This window comes from Gymnoscopelus microlampas (genome assembly GCF_963454915.1).
Source record: "Gymnoscopelus microlampas genome assembly, chromosome: 6".
Taxonomy (NCBI): domain Eukaryota; kingdom Metazoa; phylum Chordata; class Actinopteri; order Myctophiformes; family Myctophidae; genus Gymnoscopelus; species Gymnoscopelus microlampas.
In genome coordinates this window covers 50,855,768-50,878,600 of record NC_139943.1, presented here as the reverse complement: position 1 = coordinate 50,878,600, position 22,833 = coordinate 50,855,768, and the positions used below count along the sequence as shown (strand labels likewise).

Sequence of the window (22,833 nt, the reverse complement as noted above, 5' to 3'; positions counted from 1 at the left end):
TCGTCTTATGATGATGTATTCAGTAAAACCAACACAGATTTTGGCAGTACAGATATTGTCAAACACAAGATCAACACTAACCAGGCCCCTCCAGTTCGAAAGCGTGCGTATCGCACTTCCCCCAAAATGCGAACAGTGATTCAGTCACATGTGGAGGAGATGCTGGACAAGGGACTGGTAGAGGTCAGTCACAGTCCCTGGGCAGCCCCAGTGGTAATGGTCAGGAAAAAGGATGGAACATGGCGTTTCTGTGTTGACTACAGAGGCTTGAATGCAGTAACTGTTAAGGATGCACACCCATTACCCAGAACTGATGACACCTTGGATGCTCTCGGGGGAGCCGCAGTATTCAGCACTATGGATCTCTCATCAGGATACTGGCAAGTACAGCTGCACGAGCAAGACAAATCAAAGACAGCTTTCACCACAGGCAGAGGACTTTATCAGTTTTGTGTGATGCCCATGGGCTTGGTAAATGCTCCTCCCACTTTTCAACATCTAATGCAGCTGGTGTTACAAGGTCTCTCGTGGAAAACATGCCTGGTTTATCTTGATGACATTATTGTCTATAGCCCCAGTTTTTCTGTCCATCTCGAGCATTTAAGAGAGGTCTTTGACCGCATCAGAGCCGCTAACCTGAAATTGAAGCCCTCAAAATGCTGCTTTGCACAACAAGAAGTGACGTTCCTGGGACATGTTGTCTCGGCTGCCGGGATAAAACCTGACCCAAGGAACATTGAGAAAGTGAGAGACTGGCCTGTCCCTAGAAACCCAGCTGAAGTTAGAGCATTCGTCTCCCTCTGCTCATATTATCGGCGTTTCATTTACCAGTTCTCTAAAATGTCAGAATCCCTTCATGCTCTCACTCAAAAAGGGAAGGAATTCTTATGGACTGATGTGGAGCAGCGAGCATTTGAAAGCCTACGTCATGCCTTGTGCAACACACCCGTTCTCTCCTATCCGGATTTCTCACAGGAGTTTCTCCTTTTCACTGATGCATCCAATACAGCCATTGGTTGTGTTTTGTCACAGAAGGATGCTGCAAACAGAGAACATGTTATTGCATATGGCAGTCGCATTCTGTCGAAAACAGAGAAGCGCTGGTCCACGTATGACAGGGAACTGTGGGCTATTGTGTGGGGCATACGTCATTTTCGCCAATATTTGACAGGTCACCCCTTTCGCGTCCTCACAGATCACAAACCTCTTCTCTCCCTGAGAAAGATGCCATTGGATTGTGACCCTACAGGCCGCAGGGCCAGATGGGCTCTGGAAATAGATCCCTATGACTGGACAATTGAATATAAACAAGGCACAAAACACGCCAATGCTGACTCTATGTCCCGTCGTCCTTCGACAGCCGTCGACACCAGCCCTGTGGTCACTGACAATCAGGTGAGATGTGTTTCCATCCACACCCAAACTGTACCAGCGGAGTCGGTCATATGCACCTCATCTAAGGAGCTGGCGCTCTGCTCAGAGACTGCACCCACTACTTTGGCTGCTACACCCTTGATATCTCACACGCAGTCTCCCTTACCTGATTTTGCAGCTGTGACTATGGACAATTCACTAACTATGGACAGGGAGTACTTGATCCGAGCTCAACAAGCTGATCCTGAGTTGCAAATTGTCAAAAACTGGGTGTTGGTTGGTCAGAGGCCGCCATTCTCGGGCATTAAGACAGCTTCACCTGTATTGAGACAGTACTGGAGAGAGTTCCCTAAAATCACCCTTGTCGGTGACCTCTTATATCGAACAATCAGACCTCCACCCGGTGACCTTGTTTTACAGACTGTAGTCCCCAGTAGCTTGCAGAAGGAGGTGTTTAACTCTTTACATGGTCATCCACTCTCTGGCCACTTCAGTGCTCAAAAGACATTACAAGGGGCTCAAATCAGATGTTTTTGGCCTCACATGGCACGTGACGTAACTCAGTGGTGTCTCGAATGCACTGCTTGTGAAGCACGCCGTCCACCAACACCACACCGACAAGCCCCTATGCAAAATATAGTGACATCCAGGCCGTTTGAGAAAATTGGGGCGGACCTGACAGAACTGCCACTCACAAGCCGTGGTAATCGCTATGTACTTGTTGTAATGGACTATTTCACGAAATATGTCAACTTGTATGCACTTCCTGATCAACGAGCGACCACTGTGGCTAAATGTCTGTTTGAGGACTACATTAACTGTCATGGTGTGTTTGAGGGTTTGCACACAGACCAAGGCCGCCAGTTTGAATCGGACCTTGTCAAGGGCCTATGCTCCAGCCTGGGCATACTTAAAACAAGGACTACTGCTTATCATCCTGAGTGCGATGGCATGGTGGAAAGGCATAACAGAACACTGAAAGACCAGTTGGCAAAGATCTTGTACACCAAAGGAGGTGAATGGGATGATTTCATACGACAGGTTGAATTTGCCTACAACACAACAGTGCACTCCTCCACCAAACACACCCCTTTCTTTCTGGCCCATGGTAGAGAGGCCCGTCTACCTGTTGATCTCCTACTTGGGGGTTCCCCAGGTGTTGCACGTTCCACTCCAGGCACTCCAGGTGAATATGCCACTTCAGTAGCACAGAGACTGTGTGCTGCTTTTCATTCTGTTGCTCAAAACATTGAGGCAGCAGGTGCACAACAAAAGCACTACCATGATCATCGGATGAGACACACAGCCTATGAACCGGGTGATTTAGTGTGGGTTGACCTTCCTGCCCTTTCTAGGTGCAAACTGGCACCAAAGTGGGCTGGCCCTTTCAAAGTGCTAAAAAGGATGGATTCAGGCACAGGTGACGTCGGAGTGGACTATGAACTCTTAGATCAACGAGACCCAAGAGCTAAACCTAAGATCATCCACTACAATCGCCTTAAACCCTATCGCTCTGCCTGGTCAGCTGGACAGCTTCCGCCCCCGTCTGTTACTATGGCTGCTCCAGCATACTGCTCAGGTCCCCCGCCACTTACTGCACTCTCTGGCTCCAGGCCTAATGTGTACCAATGCCCAGTAGCCACAAATGGGTGTTCTGTACCTTCGATTGGGGCTCAGTCACATGTTAACCCTCCGCCTCAAAGTCCTGCAAATCTCCCACCACAGGGGGGAGGCACTGCTGCTGGTGGACATTTAAGTGAGCCAGCCCCTGTAGTTCAACCTTTACCATGCGTACGGACCAGGACAGGTCGTTGTGTGCGTCCTCCAGTGCGGTACATGCATGATGACTGAATTGTTGCTCTCGCTTGGACCATTGAACAGTCGACTAAAAAGACACACAAAATAATTCAAGGGGGACTGTGAGAGCCTGTTATTGACTGAAAAAAAGAAAAAGAAAAGAAAGAACACTGTATTGTTAAAAAAAAAAAAAAAAAAAAAAAAAAAAGACATTGTATGCTATTATTATTTGTGATGTATCCTTATGTGGTGACATGTGCATGCTGTTTATTATAGTCACACTTTCAGTTTGTTTTTGGCTGTTTGAAGCGGGACGCTTCTTTTGTAAGGGGGGGAAGATATGTAAGAGTGAAATGCAGCCATGGAGTATTGTTAGGTTATAAGAAATAACCACTGTTCAGTGATGTGAGTTTCCGCTGGGGGCGCTGTGGGGAAAAGCGAGAGAGGGAAGGAGAGAAGAAGAGAGAGAGAGAGCGCGACCGGGGGGATTCCATTCATTCAATGTTTACGTCTTGACTGTACTGTTTGGCTCGAGAGACTTTAGTAAAAGTGATTGAGAAGAACCTATTACCGTGTTGAACTGAATCTATTCTGCACCCACACCCACGTCGCTTACACTGACAACAGCTTGCGATGCGACCTATTTCTACCTTGTACTTTTACTTAAACAAATGAGTACTTCTTCCTCCACTGGTCAGTGTAACTGTTGAGTCACCAGTCACCTGGTAATGCAGCTTTTGTTGGCATGAGGACACGAGTAAATTAACACATGAGTACTTTAAGGTATAAGTACTTTAAGACTAGTACGTTCAGACTGGTCTGACCACTTCTACGGTAAACACAGAACACTGTGTTTGTTGTGTCAACAGAAACTCAAAGGAGGAACTGCCCCCCCCCCCTGGCCCCTGTACTCCTCTGTGAGCAGCACTCAGCTGGGTGAAGCTGTGGGATTAAACAGGTTTAATTGTAAAGTGTATAGTTTCAACATGTTTATCTATATATTTTCAACATGTCTACCTTTCATTTTTAACACGTTCAATTACCTCCAGGAGTTTGACCTTCCTGTCCCTCTCGTCCAGCTGGGAGGAGCTCTTGTCCTCCAGCTCCTGCAGCCTCTCCTCCAGCTCTCTGCTCCTAAGCCGCGCCTCCTGCGACTCCCTGCGACACCTCTGGAGGTCCGCCTCCACAGGAAACAGCTGCACAACACACAAGTCAAGCTCAGCATCGTTAGCATAGTTTCACGCAACACACCGCCAAGCACAGCAACGTTAGCATAGTTTAACGCAACACACCGGCAAGCACAGCAACGTTAGCATAGTTTAATACAACACACCGTCAAGCATAGCATCATCAGCATAGTTTAAAACAACACACAGCCAAGTACAGCATCGTTAGTATAGTTTAATGCAACACACCATCAAGCACAGCATCGTTAGCATAGTTTAACACAACACACAGTCAAGCACAGCAACGTTAGCATAGTTTAACACAACACACAGCAAAGTACAGCAACGTTAGCATAGTTTAACGCAACACACCGCCAAGCACAGCAACGTTAGCATAGTTTAATACAACACACCGCCAATCACAGCATCGTTAGCATAGTTTAACGCAACACACCGTCAAACATAGCTATGTTAGCATAGTTTAATACAACACACCGCCAAGCACAGCAATGTTAGCATAGTTAAACGCAACACACCGCCAAGCACAGCAACGTTAGCATGGTTTAATACAACACACCGTCAAGCACAGCATTGTTAGCATAGTTTAACACAACACACTGTCAAACACAGCAACGTTAGCATAGTTTAACGCAACACACCGTCAAGCTCAGCAACATTAGCATAGTTTAATACAACACAACGCCAATCACAGCATCGTTAGCATAGTTTAACGCAACACACTGTCAAAAACAGCAACGTTAGCATAGTTTAACGCAACACACCACCAAGCACAGCAACGTTAGCATAGTTTAACGCAACACACCGCCAAGCACAGCAACATTAGCAAAGTTGAACAGTTTTTATATTCGTTTTGACTTATTGTTTCAGACTTCGGTTGGATTGAAATCGTTTTTAATGTGGGTTTACTGATTTAGTTTAGTTTATTATTTTGTTTAAAGGCTTAGTTTTTGTTTGTCTTTATTACTTTTAACGTTACAGTTTTAGTTTTCCGCATTGCAACGCAATGTAAGCTATATTTCAAGTAGCCTATATACCTGTATATATAGGGTTAAAGTGGTTAAACTGATAGTGATGCTATGTTAACTCAATTAGTTGGGGTATTATTATTATTATTATTATTACCCTTATTATTATTATTAGTGTGTGTATAGTATTAGGCCTATGGTATGTATTCATGAACTCTTCATGCTGTGTTTTAACAGTCTGTCTGGCTTTCTCCAGCTCCACTCCCTTCTCTCCCTATTATTCTGCCCGTTTTCGGATTGGTCAAGCTTCACGTGACATCACAATATGTAATATAAATAGGTAAGACAGAATTAATCAGGAACAGACTTTCTAGTGTGATACTATCAACATTCTTAGCGATCCCACACTGTTTCTTCAGGAACAGTACTTTCTAGTTATTACTCTCCGCAGGAGAGTTTTGTTTTCACTTTCTAAATATGACACACCGATTGGTCAAGCCTCACGTGACACGTGACAATACGGTGAAATACTGTATAAATACATGGCATCACTTTGACAGTGTCATTGCCACTGTCAAAGTGAGGTAAGACAGGAACCATCACGAAATGGCTGCATGGCTGATACATAATTGGCAGATAGGACAGATAGGACACTTATATAGACAGACAGGACGGATAGGACACTTATACAGACAGGACGGATAGGACACTTATACAGACAGGACGGATAGGACACTTATACAGACAGGACGGATAGGACACTTATACAGACAGGACGGATAGAACACTTACACAGACAGGACGGATAGGACACTTACATAGACAGGAGGGATATGACACTTACACAGACAGGACGGATAGGACACTTACAGTATACAGACAGGACGGATAGGACACCTACAGTATACAGACAGGACGGATAGGACACTTATACAGACAGGAGGGATAGGACACTTACACAGACAGGAGGGATAGGACACTTACATAGACAGGACGGATAGGACACTTATACAGACAAGACGGATAGGACACTTATACAGACGGATAGGACACTTATACAGACAGGACGGATCGGACACTTATACAGACAGGATGGATAGGACAGTTAGAACATAAGAATTAGAACATTCCCAACACAAGTCTGGTAAGAGTGAGGTAAGACAGGAACAATCACGAAATGGTTGAGAAATGGCGGATACTGTAACAATTGGATAGGACACTTACACAGACAGGACGGATAGGACACTTACACAGACAGGACGGATAGGACACTTACATAGACAGGACGGATAGGACACTTATACAGACAGGAGGGATAGGACACTTATACAGACAGGACGGATAGGACACTTATACAGATAGAACATTCCCAACATTCCCAACAGCGGAGAGTTGTGCTCCGAGGAGCACTTTTTCTAGTTATAATTACGTCTATAGTATTATGGTATGGATGTATAGACCTCTTCATGCAGTGTTTTAACAGCCTGTCTGGCTCTCTCCAGCTCCACTCCCTTCTCCTGCAGCTGAGCAGTGAGTTCAGCCAGCGCCCTCTGGTGGACGTCCCTGGACTCTTCTATCTGCCTCTGGAGTCTGTCTGTGGAAACCTCACACTCCTGCATCATACTGGTCATCTACACACACACACACACACACACACACACACACACACACACACACACACACACACACACACACACACACACACACACACACACACACACACACACACACACACACAGTGTGTGTCCACTTCATGGTACAACTGAGCAGAAACACAACACACTATTGTTCTGCACACAATAGAACACTTTAAAAGACAATCCTGAATGAGCTCCCTCTCCTCAATGAATATAATTAATTCACACACAAGGACAAGGATACTGTGTAGCTGGATTATCAACTGGGGTAGCCTAAGGCTATTTATGTTTGTTCCAATTGGAAACATTTATCTTAAAGGGTTAGTTCACCCAAAGAAATACTTATTTTCTATCAATTACACACACACCATGAAGCCTTGAATTTATTTATTTTTTGTTTTTGTTGCCAATAATTTGATGACCGGCAGAAAGATGCTAATGTATCCGGTAGGAGACTCAAAGTTGACTCTTTGTGTCTCCTACCGGAACCACCGCCAGTCATGAAATGATTGGCTCATAAATGAGACAAAAACTAACACATCTCCATGAATTCAAGTCTCCATGGGGAGACTAATCCATAGGAAAAAAAGTCATTTTGGGGTGGAACTATCCCGTGTGTGCACGTGCGAGACTGTTCTATCGCAGCCTTCACAGAGCAGGTTTAACTCTAGTGACAAACTCTATGACTCAATAAGTAAAGTAACTCATGTAATAATTAATGACTTATGAATGAATAGTGTGTATACATGGAGTTTGTATCAGTGTGAATGTAATGGTGAAGACTGTGTTGTGTTGAAATCACAAACAGACGCTACATTTCTCTTAAACATTTAAAAAGGAAAGGATGTAAGTGGGAGAAACGTGGGCGCTCTGTAACAGTGTTGGGAAGCAGCCATGGAATGGAGGGATGGGCAGGGAGGGGAGAGGTCAAAGGGCAGAGTTTAGGAGTTGAAGTTTGTGAGAAACAATGGACTCTCTCTCTCTCTCTCTCTCTCTCTCTCACACACACACCATGCGTTGCAGATGTCTCTCTCTCACCTTGCGTTGCAGAAGGTCAACGGTTCGGTCCAGTCTCTTCTTCTCTTCATCCAGGTCACTCTTGGTTTTCCACAGATCATCTGATTGGCTCTTCTGTTCCTTCAGTTTGACCTTCAGATCTCCATGCTCATGCTTCAGTTTGGTCAGCTGACCCTGTCGATCAATATGCTCACCTGTCAATCAACAGTATATACATATACCACTAGTCAATATATGAATGAATATAATATTCAGTGACCAGTCCTACCTGAACGTTCTCCAGGTGGACAGCCAGGGTTTGGTTGGACAGACAGACTTCATCCTCTTTCCTCCTCACCTCCACCAGTGTCTCTTCAACCTGTTGCTTCTCCACCTGGACACAAAATACCACATAACACAACATGACACATTTATCCATAAGGACACAAAATACCACACAACACATTTCTCCAGAAGTCGATCAACATAGTTTTTGTGGACCACATGAACACTATACCTCCAGCTGGTTGGCTCTCTGCTCCAGATGTTTCTCCAGGGCTTTGGACTTGTGTATGCAGTGGTTGAGTTCCTCCACCCGCTCCTCCAGATGTGATGCCCGTCTCCTCAGCGTCTCTCTCTCCTGGTTCAGGACCCCCAGCTGTGTGTCTGCTGCAGCTTTCTGCTCCTCCATCTGAGCCTTCTGCTGACCCAGCACAGCCACCCTCTAACACACACGCACGCGCGTGCACGCACACACACACACAGAGGAAAAAATAACATTAAATGAGCATGTCAAAGAGAACATAAAAAGATCTACAATACTGTATATCGTCGCTATCGGGCAGAAACCATTTCGTTTATAACGTTTATAAATCAGTGCTATTGAACACCCTTTACATCTGTGTAAGGGTTTTTACAAATATTAAACCAATAAACTCCATTGGATCCTCAAACTGTCAGTCAAACCACCTAACTCCAACTTGTGGAGAGAGTTGTTTTGTCCATCATTTATTAGAATGACCAAGTCTCACATTAATGGTCAAAAACCTAACTCCACTTGAGCTGTATCTGGGTAATGTGATGATAATATAATGTATTTAATATAATATAACGTATTTGGGTAAAGTGATGATAACATAATGTATTTAATATAATAATATAATGCATTTGACTGCGCGCCGCCCTCCGTCATGGTCCGAAACCAAAACTGAACTTTTTTAAGTCATCACCGTCGGTAGGTCAGTATGTCTTGATTACACCCAATGAATGGTCTGATAAATCACGGGTAGGTCAGTATGTCTTCTACTTCGCCCATTCAATGGTCTGGTAAAACGTGATAATCTCCCATTCAATGCATTGATAGCATCCGAATAGGGTGCCCTAGGCCGGGTCGTAACACCTACCAACAACATTACATGTTTGAGGCAGTAGTGACAGATTCTACTGTTGGCAGAATCTTCCACGATTACATAATGTAAATAAAAGCCTACGTCCATAACAGGGCTCTGGTGACACTGTAATAATACTACTGAACAGCTGTAACTTTACCTCCTGAGCCTGCTGGCCGTCTCTCTGCAGAACCTGGATCTTCTGCAGGAAGTCCTCTCTGAGGAGATCCATGTCTTTGTGGTGGCTGTCCACCTCGTCCTGCAGCGCCCCCTTCAGGGCGTTCAGCTCCCTCTCCCTCCGGCGTAGCACCTCCTCCTGCTCCTCCTGAACCTGCAGGAGCTCCTCCCACTCCGACCGGAGCTGAGTCATGTCCTACACGCAGGCACGCACGCACGCACGCACGTGCGTGCACACACACACACACACACACACACACACACACACACACACACACACACACACACACACACACACACACACACACACACTGTAGTAATGAGTCATGTCCTACACACACACACTGTAGTAATGATTATGTCCAGTGTTGGGTAACGTTACTTTTAAAAGTAACATGTTACGTTACATGATTACTGCCACATTCACTGCCAATCAAAGTATTCTATTATGTTCTCCCAAACACTGGTCATGTCCTGCACCAACACCTGACGTTTTATGGTTTTTATGGTCTTATTTATGGTTCATTGATTCATGAACATTCTTCTGAATATTCATGAATCACACTCATCAGGAGGACCCTTTCAGGAGCCCTGATTCAGCCTCTTTTTGACTATGCTTTCACCTCCTGGTACTCCAACATCTCAATGTCACTGAAGACTAAGCTCCAAACCTCCCAAAACAAACTGATTCAACTGCTTCTCGGACGGATCCTAGACCCACCTTTTCCCCACTAATTTTGCTAGCCTAGGATGGCTCAGGGTAGAATACCGGGTTAAACAACTAAAAATGGGATTGGTCTTCAAAATGGTCAACGCAAATTTGCCCTCAATGCCCTCAATACCCCCACATCTGACTAAATAGCACCAAAAAGTTAGCGACACCCATAGTCACAATACTAGAGGGAGCGTTAACAACGATCTGGTATCACCCACCTATAAAACAAACATGGGCAAATTCTCCTTCTACAGCACTGCCACCCAGGTGTGGAATAACCTGACCCCAGCCCTCAAAAATGTAGATCGCCGGCTTCCTTTAAAACAGCCCTGAAAATGCACCTTTCAGAAGGCCAAAGGGGGAGGTAGTACCACTTCTCCAATAGACAGGTGACCCCCCCCCCCCCCCCTTCATTCTACTCAGTCTGTACATAGTGTTTTTTATTTATTTATTTATTTATGTATTATACTGTGATGATATTGAATGTTTTGGTGTTAGTTTGTATGTCTATAAATTGGATACCTAGGACCCCAATGGAAACAAGACCGGAAGGACTTTTTTGGCATGATCCTTTTAGACAAAGTGTTTGACTGTACTCATGCTATTTTTTACATTTCTGTCTAATACAATATGCAATCAATCAATCAATCAATCAATCAATCAATCAATCAATCAATCAATCAATCAATAATGATAATAAGGATGATAATCATTAATAATGAATGATAATGAATCAATGTCCAGACCTTGAGAAGGGTTTCTTTCTCTGTGTTGATGAGCTGCATTTCTTTGGCCTGGTCCAGCTCATCATGCATGTCAGAGAGCTGCTGTTGAAGGTCCTTCATCTCCAACCTGGATCTGTCTCTCTCTGCTGCCACCTGGACCAGCCTAATATAGAATAATAATAATACTAATACCAATAACAATAACCGTAACAATAATAATAATAATAATAATAATAACCCCCTGGACCCCCCCCCCCAGAACCTATGATCAACCTACTTGTCCTTGGTTGACTGCAGCTCTGCCTCCATTCCAGACAGTCTGGTCCTGAGTTTACAGATCTCTTCCTGGTGTTTGGCCAACTGCTCCTGAAGGATGTTCTTCTGCGTTCTGGCCTTCTCACATGCCTTAGCTAACATCTTCTCATTCTGAGACACAGATAAACACAGAGAACATTACATTATTGCGAACGCGGAAGGAGGCGAAGGCGCGCCTCCGCCCAAGTGGAGCTTACTATGAAAGTCTGCTCGGCTTGTGTGTGTGTGTATCTCTCTGTCTGTCTGTCTGTGTGCAGTGCACTGTCTGTGTGCAGTGCACTGCCTGGGTGCGGCCAACAGAGTGCGCCAGAGTGCAGCTACAGTCAAAACACACACACACACACACACACACACACACACACACACACACACACACACACACACACACACACACACAAAGTCTGTAAATATACAATATTTTCGAGCTGCGTTCGCTTCCAGCGTTCGCGCGTCTTACTTGTTATTACATTACATCATTTAGCAGACGCTTTTATCCAACTCGACTTACAATAAGTGCATTCAACATAGGTAGGCAAGGAAACTACTAATCACCGGAAGTCTTAAGTGCATTCTTTTCTAAAAAAAAGAAACTAAGAGTATACCTAGCGCTAAGGTAAAAGTGCAATATATATCAGCTATACCTACTTTCTTAAACAGATGAGACAAATAGGAAAATCAAATGAGCAAGAGCTATAACAAATAAGTGTATCGAATAAACAAGATCCAATAAAATAAGAGCTCGCACAAATAATTGACAACAAGTAGGCCAGGCTAAGAGGAAGGGTCAGGGTAGTGTTTCCTGAAGAATTATGGGCAGTGACTCTGCTGTCCTGACATCAGTGGGGAGTTCATTCCACCACTGTGGGGCCAGAACAGAGAAAAGCTGTGACCGCGTAGATCGGCCAGAAGGACCACTGAGGGCCAGGGAAACCAGTCGGCCCGAGGCGGCAGACCGAAGTGGTCAGGCAGGGGTGTAAGCCTTGATCATAGAACAGAGAACAGGCCTTAGCTAACGTCTTCTCATTCTGAGACACAGAGATGAACACAGAACACAGGCAATGCTTCACAACGGCAAGAAGATCAAACCGAAAAGGACAGAATTAGACGAGAGAAAGAAGTGAATGAATATGAGGGGCTTCCATGAATCACATCACAGGTTTAACAGGCAGGTGTAAATCTGTCAACAGGTGGGTCAGATTGCTCTTAGTACAAGTTTCATTATTTGTCGTTTTCAGGAAAGGTAAGAAGAAAAGAGTGCGGAAGAAAAAAAAAAGATAGATCATCTAACCAAATAATCATTTAATACTTGTGTGTGACGCTGTAGTATGATCAAGTAGGGCAATACTTTATGAAAAAACACAAAAAGTTAGAACATGGAGATAAGAGACGATATGTACATAGACACGCAGTCAGATATATTGATTTTGAATGATAAACTGTACCTTAGTCTCAGTGTCCAGTTTGTTCTTTAAAACAGACACTTGTTTCTCCAGCGCTGCTGCTTTGTTCTGTAAAGCCTTCACTACAGCAGAATGATCCTGGAGAAACAACACGATATTTATTAAATGTATTACATGTTTTATCCCTTACAAGTCTGTAACTCTGAGAGTGTACCCCCCCCCCCCCCCAAAAAAAAAATCATTCCAAATTTTCCAAATGGCAAAGCGGTGTAGAAAAGCTTGTAGATTGGCTATACTTCCAAACAGCCGAAGATATAACATAAAAAAAAGTCAAAGTGTTCCTCATTTTGCTGGGGACCCCCTCAAGGACCCCTGGGGACCCGGACCCTACAGAGAAACAGTTACTCTGCAGGCCTCCACTTTACCTTGCTAATGGTGTGATCTGTCATGTGGGTGGTGCCCCCGTTATCGTCCTTCCTGAAGAAGCAACAACAATAACACAAAGTCAATATGTACCATTTACATTATTGTATTCATATGTGATTGTAGCCACTTTCAGACATGCACTGTATTATGGAAGTTTTCCAGAGTTCAAACCGGCTCAGTAGGATCGGACATGCAACGGATTTTATGCGGGCACGACCCTTGACTTAAAGGACGACTTCACCACTTTTCAACATATCTTCATATAATAGGTCCTCACTAACGCTCATGATAAAATGGTACAGTGAGGACCTATTATATGAAGATATGTTGAAAAGTGGTGAAGTCGTCCTTTAAGTCTGGGTAATGTACGATTTGGCTCAAGCCGATCTACGCGTGAATGTCCGCAGTGAATGTCCGGTGAATTTACATTCAGCGCTGACACTTCCCTCGGTGCGCACTTGGCTGTACAAATATTGCATTCGATCCTCGCATCTCCCTCAGGCTGTGCCTGGGTTATATTTAACTGGGAGTAGCTAATGTGTGCGTCTACCGTCTGCTACCCAGACTATGCCCCCTCGCCTCATCAAACAGAGTATTTACCTTCATGTGTGAACGCATCTGAAGCAGACATTCTCCTGTTGCATGCTACATGTGTGAACGCATCTGAAACAGACATTCTCCTGTCGCATGCTACATGTGAACGCATCTGAAACCTCCTGCTGCGCTTTTTTGGCTTGTAGATCTGCTATTTTCGAAAAATCTTGAAAATGTGTGCAAATCTCCAAATGTATATTTTTGTTCCAGGGACCTCCAGAAGCAAAGATTTAGTTAAAATGTTGTTTAAAAAATATATGTATTCAAAGATTTGCACAAATGTTCAAGATTTTTCAAAAATAGCAGATCTACAAGCTCGTAGCACGGCACAGAGTATAAAATAATGGTTACAGCTAAAATAAAAAATGACACAGATGGATGTTGGTTCAGATGAAGCTGAAAACAGAGCTGACAGACTACTGACCCTTCCTGCGGCAGAGGGAAGTGGTTCTGCTTCACTGCGTCTCCTTCTGGCTCCACTGAGATCTGAGAGCCACTGAGATCCACTGAGATCTCCTTCTGTCCTTTCAGAAGATCGGGAGTCACCTGGTTAAGGAACATAACAGCATAAATACTGTACAAGACACCTTCTAAAATAAATCTTAGTTCTACTGGATCTCTTCTCCACTAGTCTTAGTCCTACTGGATCTCTTCTCCACTAGTCTTAGTCCTACTGGATCTCTTCTCCACTAGGCTTAGTCCTACTGGATCTCTTCTCCACTAGGCTTAGTCCTACTGGATCTCTTCTCCACTAGTCTTAGTCCTACTGGATCTCTTCTACACTAGGCTTAGTCCTACTGGATCTCTTCTCCACTAGTCTTAGTTCTACTGGATCTCATCTCAGCTTAGTTTTCGGTCAGTGAAAAAGGGTAGTTGACCAATATTTTTCGTAATAGTTTAAGTCGACTAAATGAACAGCGTTTCAGGTCCAACTGTTTTTGTGTCTCTCTCATCATTCTGTTTACCTGTGTGTCTGTTTACCTGTCTGTCTGCTCTGTTTACCTGTGTGTCCCTCTGTTATACCTTTGTGTCTGTTTACCTGTGTGTCTGTTTACCTGTGTGTCTGTTTACCTGTATGTCTGTTTACCTGTGTGTCTGTTTACATGTATGTCTGTTTACCTGTGTGTCTGTTTACATGTGTCTGTTTACCTGTGTGTCTGTTTACATGTGTATGTTTACCTGTGTGTCTGTTTACCTGTGTGTCTGTTTACATGTATGTCTGTTTACCTGTGTGTCTGTTTACATGTGTCTGTTTACCTGTGTGTCTGTTTACCTGTGTGTCTGTTTACATGTATGTCTGTTTACCTGTGTGTCTGTTTACATGTGTCTGTTTACCTGTGTGTCTGTTTACCTGCTGTGTGTCTCTCTCATTAAGTTTACCTGTGTGTCTGTTTACCTGTCTGTGTGTTTACCTGTGTGTCTGTTTACCTCTGTGTGTTTACCTGTGTGTCTCTCTCATCAGCGTCCCGGGTGTGGATGGTGGAGGTTGATCTGGACAGACCGTTGACCAGCTTCTTCTCCTCACGGCCGTTTCCCTCAGAGGAGGAATCTCCGCTGGCGAAGCGAACCCTGGTCAGCCTGGGTGTCCTGGCCGGTCCGGGTGTCCTGGCCGGTCCGGGTGCACAGACCAAGCCCCCAGAGTTGCTGAGAAACATTGAGGCCGCCACCCCAGTGGCCAAAGCTGGAACTGCAGGCGGGGAGAAATACATGCACGAGCAAAACATACTGAGAGATTTTTATATATATAAATATAAACATATTATACATAAATATATATGCATTTACATATAAATAGGCATCTCGAGTGTATTTAATAAATATCTCGCGTTCATTCCTTGGCAACCGGGCTGCTGTAGGACGCAAAAAGGACACTAGTGCGCATGCTCATAACTCTATGGTGTGTCCAAAAACGAGTCAATAATTCTACTTCTGGCAGGCTTCCGGGTGCTTCAAAATGCCACTGAGCACGTTCATTGAAATGATAGCTGGGGGTGGGGCAATCCGCCCTCTAGTTATATTATACCTCTATGGCACAGACAGAGAATTCCAAAAAGTATAGCCTCTCATTCAGGGTCTGGTGACGCTGTAGACGTTTTCTCGGTTGAAAATCTAACCGGCGGGCCGGCCCGAATCGGGTTAATCCAGTATGAATCATACATACTGGTTCATACTGGTTAATCCATTCCAGTATGATGGAGTGAAACCAAATGAAAGGCTGAGTGTGCTAGTGTACCGTCTGCTACCCAGACTATGCCCCCTCGCCTCATCAAACAGAGTATTTACCTTCATGTGTGAACGCATCTGAAGCAGACATTCTCCTGTTGCATGCTACATGTGTGAACGCATCTGAAACAGACATTCTCCTGTCGCATGCTACATGTGTGAACTTATCTGAAACCTCCTGCTGTGCTTTTTTGGCTTGTAGATCTGCTATTTTCGAAGAATCGTGAAAATGTGTGCAAATCTTCAAATGTATATTTTTGTTCCAGGGACCTCCAGAAGCAAAGATTTAGTTAAAATGTTGTTTAAAATCTAACCGGCGGGCCGGCCCGAATCGGGTTAATCCAGTATGAATCATACATACTGGTTCATACTGGTTAATCCAGTATGATGGAGTGAAACCAAATGAAAGGCTGAGTGTCAGGCTAAAGGAGGACAATTTCACCATAAATTAAAATCTGTGTTTTTTTTAAATCAGGATAATAACAGTTATGGTCTTCATCCCTAACCCCTACCTTCCACACTGCGGGACCTCCTCCTCCTCTCCTCCTGGTCCATGCTGCTCCTGGCTCCTCCTCGCCTCCCGTTCTGCTGTCTACAGCTGAACCGGTCTATCAGCCTCCCCACCGATGGGATGGAGTCTGTGTCCACAGAGTTTGGAGACCGGGCTGGGGGGGTCGCTGCATCTACAAGACAACATTTACAATGTAGCAGTGGTGGTAAAAGTACTCACATTTCTTACTTAAATAAAACTTGCACTTGAGTGAAAGTACCAAAATATCGGCATCAAAATATACTTAAAGTACTGAAAGTAAAAGTACTCATTGTGCAGAATGTCCCATTTCACAAGTTCAAAATGTATGAAATATCTTTTGAAAATAACAGATCTACAAGCTCACAATGCGACAATTTGTACATGTACTTAGTTACTTTACACCACTGCAATGTAGGCATTTAGCAGACTCTCTTAACCAGAGACAATTACTAGTGTGAAATTGGAATACGCAGAGTAATGAACTCTAGTCAATAAACAAGGTAAATATTCACATAAGTGCAGTGAGAAGGAGAGAACAGTGTCGCCCACGGCCTCAAAGACAGGATTCTAGGTAAACAATGAACCTATGTGTCTGAGCAACATGCTGAATAACATTCTGTACAAAAATCTAACATGTTATGTCTGCATTAGTAACCATAATATCTTGGTCAGTCGCTAGCATGGATCCAAAGACTGTAAGAATGGGGGGTTTTACTAAATAAAAACTACAATAAAATAAATTAACCATAACTAACTGAAACTGTATTGTGTGTTTACAAAACTAACTAAAACAAACCGAAATTATAGACAAAATGCCCTTAGTTTTGGTTTGTGGATGGTTGGTGGTTCATCTGTAACTGAATACATTTTAAATTCTATCTTTTGTAGTAAGTTTTTATTACACAATACTTACCTTTTCAATCCTGCACCTGACAAATAACCCAAAGTATAAAAAAACGAAAACTAATAAAAACTAAAACTATTAGCATTTTTAAAAATTAAAACTAATAAAAACTAGCAAATCCGCTCAAGAAACTAATTAAAACTGAATTAGTTTTATTCAAAACAAACTTAAACTAAACTGAAAAGTCCAAAACTCTTATAAGCTCGGTCCACACCTGAAGCTGGGGTTGATCCACCTGAAACCAGTTCATTCTGGCTCTCACTCTCCGCCCCCCGTCCCGGTCCAGGCAGACAGGTTCTGGTTCTGGTCTCTCTGCCAGGCTGCTCCGTGTCAGACGGAGGATCAGGCTTTGGATCTGAGACCAGGACCTTGAGGTTGTTGTTCTGTGGGTCGTATGGTCTGAGGATCTCCGGGTGTCTCTGGAAATGGAACTCACACGGGTAGTCTTCTTTTTCTTCTCCGTCCGCTGACCGGCCCACCGGCCAGTCCCTGTGGTCCTGCTGCCCGCCGTTGTTCATGACCACGAAGGAGTGACCTCTGATCCCCTGGACCTGAACCTTGACCCCAAACCCGTTGTCGGGGTTCCCGTTGGGAGCCGAGCCTCTCTGGAGCCTGGAGTCTGGAGACACGCTCATTCTGGCTCTGGATCTCTAGAGGGTCTTCAGGGGTCTTCAGGGGTCTTCAACGTTTTTCAGTCCAAGGACCCATAAAGCTGAGAGAGAGATGAAGCCGTATAACATTACGTTACAGATTAAACTTTGCCATAGATTTCATAGATATCTTTAGACTTGTTTGACAGCAACTAGAAGCAGAGAAGATCGCCCAACACCGAACTAGCTGGAGGAAATTCATACTGTAAATGACCTATGCTCCCCAAAGAGCAAAAGGGTTTAAATCAAGTTAAGTCATCATCTGTGTTGTGTAAATCGTTAGCCTCGTAGCATAATTGACTAACTCATATTTTGAAGGTTTTCAAGAGAGACAGAACAAAAAAAACACTTTCTGCTCAACTCACCTAGATGACTAAGGGTCGTTCCAGACGGGGAGCGGCCGACGCGCCTATGTAATTCATTTTCAATGAGAGGCGGGCGATTATTTGGGAAATTCTCGTGCTCGTTTGTGCACACGCACGCGGGCGGCAAGAGCTGGATTGCGGTGAGTTTTTTTCCCTACTAGGCGCAGGAGGACAAAACAATAATGACCGCGGCGCGATCCCTGCTGATCCGCTGAATGTAATTGAAATGTAACTGAAATGTACTTTCTGCCTGTGAGCTTTGGTTATGAGCTTGTAGATTTGCTATTTTAGGCTAAAGTTCTCCTCAGAATAGGGATGCTATATGTATATAGGGTTCAAGTGGTTAATGTAAAAAATACATAGTCCCCCCCTGTATAGTAACTCTGAGGACCCCCAGGGGTCCCGGACCCCCTGTTGAAGACGCATGTGCTAGAGAGTTAACAGAAGATCTCAGTGTGTGACAGAGAGACAGACAGACAGACAGACAGACAGAATGATGTTGAATTCATTCATTAATTTAAAGGTTTACAGTATGAGTGGTCAGTAATAGCTTGTAGGTTAATTAAAGCATACTTACATGTAAACAGTGTGTCCATAATGGTTTAAATCAGTTAGATGTTAGTGTTGAGTCCAACTAGATTCTATAATGAACACCATGGAAGGACAGATGAGTTAGTTTAGACCCTGTGAAGAAATTCAGTATGAATGAAGTTAATGACAATGAATCCACTTTACACACAATAACACATCTAAATATATACTTAAAGAACCATAAGTACTGTCTGGACTCATGAGACAGAACTGGCTATTGTTTTTTAGTCGATCTACAAGCTCACAACTCCTCGCATATAGCGACTCTGTGTGAGCTTGTAGATCAGCTATTTCTCGGTGTGTGTGTGTGTGTGTGTGTGTGTGTGTGTGTGTGTGTGTGTGTGTGTGTGTGTGTTGGTTAAGGTGTGTGTGTGTTTACACAACAGTGCTCAGTGGAGGATGACACCTCACGCCCCCCCCCCTTACATACATGAATGACGTCACAGACTAACAGTGATGACAGTGTACTTTATACTGTTGTGTTTGTTAATAACAGCCTGCTTATTGTTTACACACACACACACACACACACACACACGCGCACACACGCGCACACACACACACACACACACACACACACACACACACACACACACACACACACACACACAGTGTAAGTGTGTCCACTTCATGGTACAACAGAGCAGAAACACAACACTATTGTTCTAAAACACAATAGAACACTTTAAAAGACGATCCTGAATGAGCTTCTCCTCAATGGATATATTATTCACTCATTAGATGAATATATGAATATATCCACTCATAAAGACAATAATGTGTAGATTATCTAGGAATATTAGTATATACACTCTAAGGACAATATTTTGTAGATTATCTATGAATATATTAATATATACACTATAAGGACAATAACGTGGAGAATGATAGATTATCGACTTGAGTATTGTCTCTATCAGGCAGAAACCTCATATTTCCATATGTAGACTTTTTATGTTTTCTCGCAAATTAATGTCTTACTTCATCATACGAACAAAAGTAGGCTACTGACAATAGCAGATCTACAAGCTCACATTCCGAGGCGTTGTGAGCTTATAGATCGGCTATTTTCACTATTTCAAATTGTTTTTAAAATAATAATAGAAAAGGAAGAGTTTTGGATTTACAAGGTTTCCACAGCAATGATCAGCTTATTTCTGTTTGTTCCAAATGGAAACATTTAGCTTTAAGTTTACAAACACTGTTTAAATAGTTCTAACTTCTATAGGAAATAAACCATGAATATGAAAATACTAAAGTGATAATATAACTATAATGAGAACAGATAGACAGTAGATCATAGTTAATCAGATCACAGACAGTCTCTTTCACATCACAGATGAAAAGTTTTTGGGCAAATAACAATTAAACAGAACAATCATGTTAAAAGTCATTCACTTACCAGTAATAATAATAATATAAAGTATAATTGTCCACAGCAGAGCGTGTTGCAGGTGGTTGTAGTAGACACAGCTGTCTGTGTGTGTGCATGTGTGCATGTGTGCGCGTGTGCGTGTGCGTGTGTCATTCCTCTCAGTCAGAGACACTCAGACATGAATAGATGATGAAGTGACTCTCAGCTCATCATCTCCCTCTACAGGTCACTGATGGTCATCCGATCAAGACTATCTTACTAAGATAGTCTTGATTTGATGACCATCAGACTCGATAAAATACATATAAGATAATCTTAGATGTATTTTATCGAGTCTGACTTTTACTTTCGTATCTACCAGAGTCTACCCCCCCCCCCCCCTAGTTTACCTTGGAATGTCACCAGTTTGGGCGTTCTTCCCAGACGGGATTAAAACACTTCTTTATTAATACATTACACAAATACTCCGGACACCTAGTTAACATTTAAGGCAAGCGGGTAAGCGCCTTATATTTTCCATTTGTACATGTTTGGAGAAATACGGGCTTTGCTATTGCTAGTGACATTTCAGCCAGCTAAACTTGGGGGAAGGAGCTAAGACTCTCGTAGAGATAAAACATTTCAAAATCGATAAAAATACATCTATGATAGTCTTGATCTAAGGCTACTAATGTTGTATGGATGGAGGTATAGCATTGGATCATGTATTCATGTATACTGTACTTAAGTACAATTTTGAGGTATTTGTACTTTACTGGAGTATTTCCGATTTCCTATACTTTTACTTCTAGGGCAAATGTTGTACTTTTACTCCAGTTACTTTTCAGATATAAATTATGATATTATAAAACATAAATTAACCACTTTGGCTTTATTTTGTACATACAAATAAAACATACCCTTTCTCTACTCACCAAAACAAAGACTGTACTATGATGATGAAAGCCTACTTTCCTTAGTGGCAACACTCTGAGCCCCTCACCTCATGTCTAAAATACACTTTTTGGACAGAAAAGAAAATATTTCACCGGATGGAATAACTATTTAGTTACTCCACTGCGCCCCCTACAGATCTGATCAATGGAAACATTGCATTCTACGTCTGTCTGTCTGTCTGTCTGTCTGTGTGTCTGTCTGTCTATTCTCAGACATAACATATAACAGACAAACTACACTAATAGTCTATCTATCTTCTTCTTGACCATACTGTTGCTAAAGTCTTTGTTTTGTATTCTTTTATTTATTTTGCATTGCAAAGCTATTACTTTTTATACATGTTTTGAGAGATGCTATACAAATAGCTGATTATTATTATTATTATTATTATTATTATTATTATTATCATTATTATTATTATTATTATAGGCTATATTTCTCTGCACCATTTTTACCCAGCAGAATAAAGAAAGAATACACCAGATTTATGGAAAAGACATTTATTGCCATTGACATTTATATAACAGCATTTTTAACACATGCCTATAGGCTACTTAAACTGTACACATAATAATACTGTAGTGATAGGAGTTATTTATATGATTATTCAGAGTTTAAACAGTAAAGACATCATTCTGTAAGACTTGTTGTATTGCTCAGGATAAGAACCATCTACAAAATATAACCCTACATTTAGTCAAACTGTGTCAAATCAAGTAGCCGAGTTCATAAACGTACAATATTTGTATAAAACATAACTTACATAACTTTAAAAAACAAACAAAAAAACATTCTATTTAAAAAAAGAAAAACTCAAATATTACAGAGTAAATACTAAAACTGAAGCAAAGAGGTTTAAAACTAGAATATATCGTCTCTGTCGGGTAGAAACCTCATTGGTCCAAAACTGTTACTTTTCAGGATTCAAATTGGCAAAAGCAGCAGATCTTCAGAGCTTGTAGATCTGTTATTTTTGTATGATGCTGTTGTATGATCAAGTAGGGCGTTAATTTACGACAAAACACGAAAAATTGAAATATGGAGATAAGAGGTTTCTGAGCGACCGCAACGGTATATGAATATGATGACACAATAACACATTAATATTAATTTATATGAATTAATATGAATATTATGACAACACATTAAGATGAACATTCTTACAGATTCTAGTCGTAGTAGAATATTATCAGATGTTTTGCAAATCTGGGAATAAGTTCCGAATCCGGAACTTTTTTCACCAACAATGTGTTTGTAAAGGTGTTTATCATAATATTATAAACATTTTAGATTGAACTCCCGTACAGGAGTCTGTGACAGGCTCTCCAGGTGACCTTGACTCCTGAGATATTTGACATTGTGGAGCAGTATCTCATCATAGTACTGAAGACATTGAAATAAACCACTTAAACTACTTTATATTGAGATAAGTGAGAAAAGTGGGCGTGACGGTTTCCCCACCAAGGGGTCTTTTTGGTGCAAAGCAAATGCTTGCAATCGATTCAGAATCATGAAAAAATACATATATGGTAGATAATTATACATGCATATATAGTGTGAC

The 22,833-nt window shown here is 42.5% G+C and overlaps 1 protein-coding gene across 3 annotated transcripts in view; it reads right to left on the bottom strand.

Moving 5' to 3' along the window:
• The window catches only part of LOC311047313 (cingulin-like protein 1), a 28,783-nt gene extending 8,327 nt beyond the window's left edge, over window positions 1-20,456 (bottom strand). The window contains exons 1-16 of one of the 3 annotated variants that reach the window (XM_084059984.1): window positions 20,364-20,456; window positions 18,948-19,011; window positions 17,570-18,067; window positions 16,432-16,602; window positions 15,139-15,383; window positions 14,121-14,242; window positions 13,102-13,153; window positions 12,719-12,814; window positions 11,239-11,387; window positions 10,983-11,124; window positions 9,505-9,717; window positions 8,474-8,680; window positions 8,246-8,350; window positions 7,999-8,151; window positions 6,784-6,954; window positions 4,215-4,367 (exon numbers count right to left, since the gene is read on the bottom strand). In XM_084059984.1, coding sequence (XP_083916110.1) covers window positions 4,215-4,367; window positions 6,784-6,954; window positions 7,999-8,151; window positions 8,246-8,350; window positions 8,474-8,680; window positions 9,505-9,717; window positions 10,983-11,124; window positions 11,239-11,387; window positions 12,719-12,814; window positions 13,102-13,153; window positions 14,121-14,242; window positions 15,139-15,383; window positions 16,432-16,602; window positions 17,570-17,990 — 2,400 coding nt within the window. In that variant the 5' untranslated portion in view covers window positions 17,991-18,067; window positions 18,948-19,011; window positions 20,364-20,456. Of the gene's footprint in view, window positions 1-4,214; window positions 4,368-6,783; window positions 6,955-7,998; window positions 8,152-8,245; window positions 8,351-8,473; window positions 8,681-9,504; window positions 9,718-10,982; window positions 11,125-11,238; window positions 11,388-12,718; window positions 12,815-13,101; window positions 13,154-14,120; window positions 14,243-15,138; window positions 15,384-16,431; window positions 16,603-17,569; window positions 18,068-18,947; window positions 19,055-20,363 lie in introns of all 3 variants that reach the window. The other 2 variants (XM_084059986.1, XM_084059985.1) reach the window with 2 other exon arrangements.
• Window positions 20,457-22,833: the final 2,377 nt, after the last annotated feature.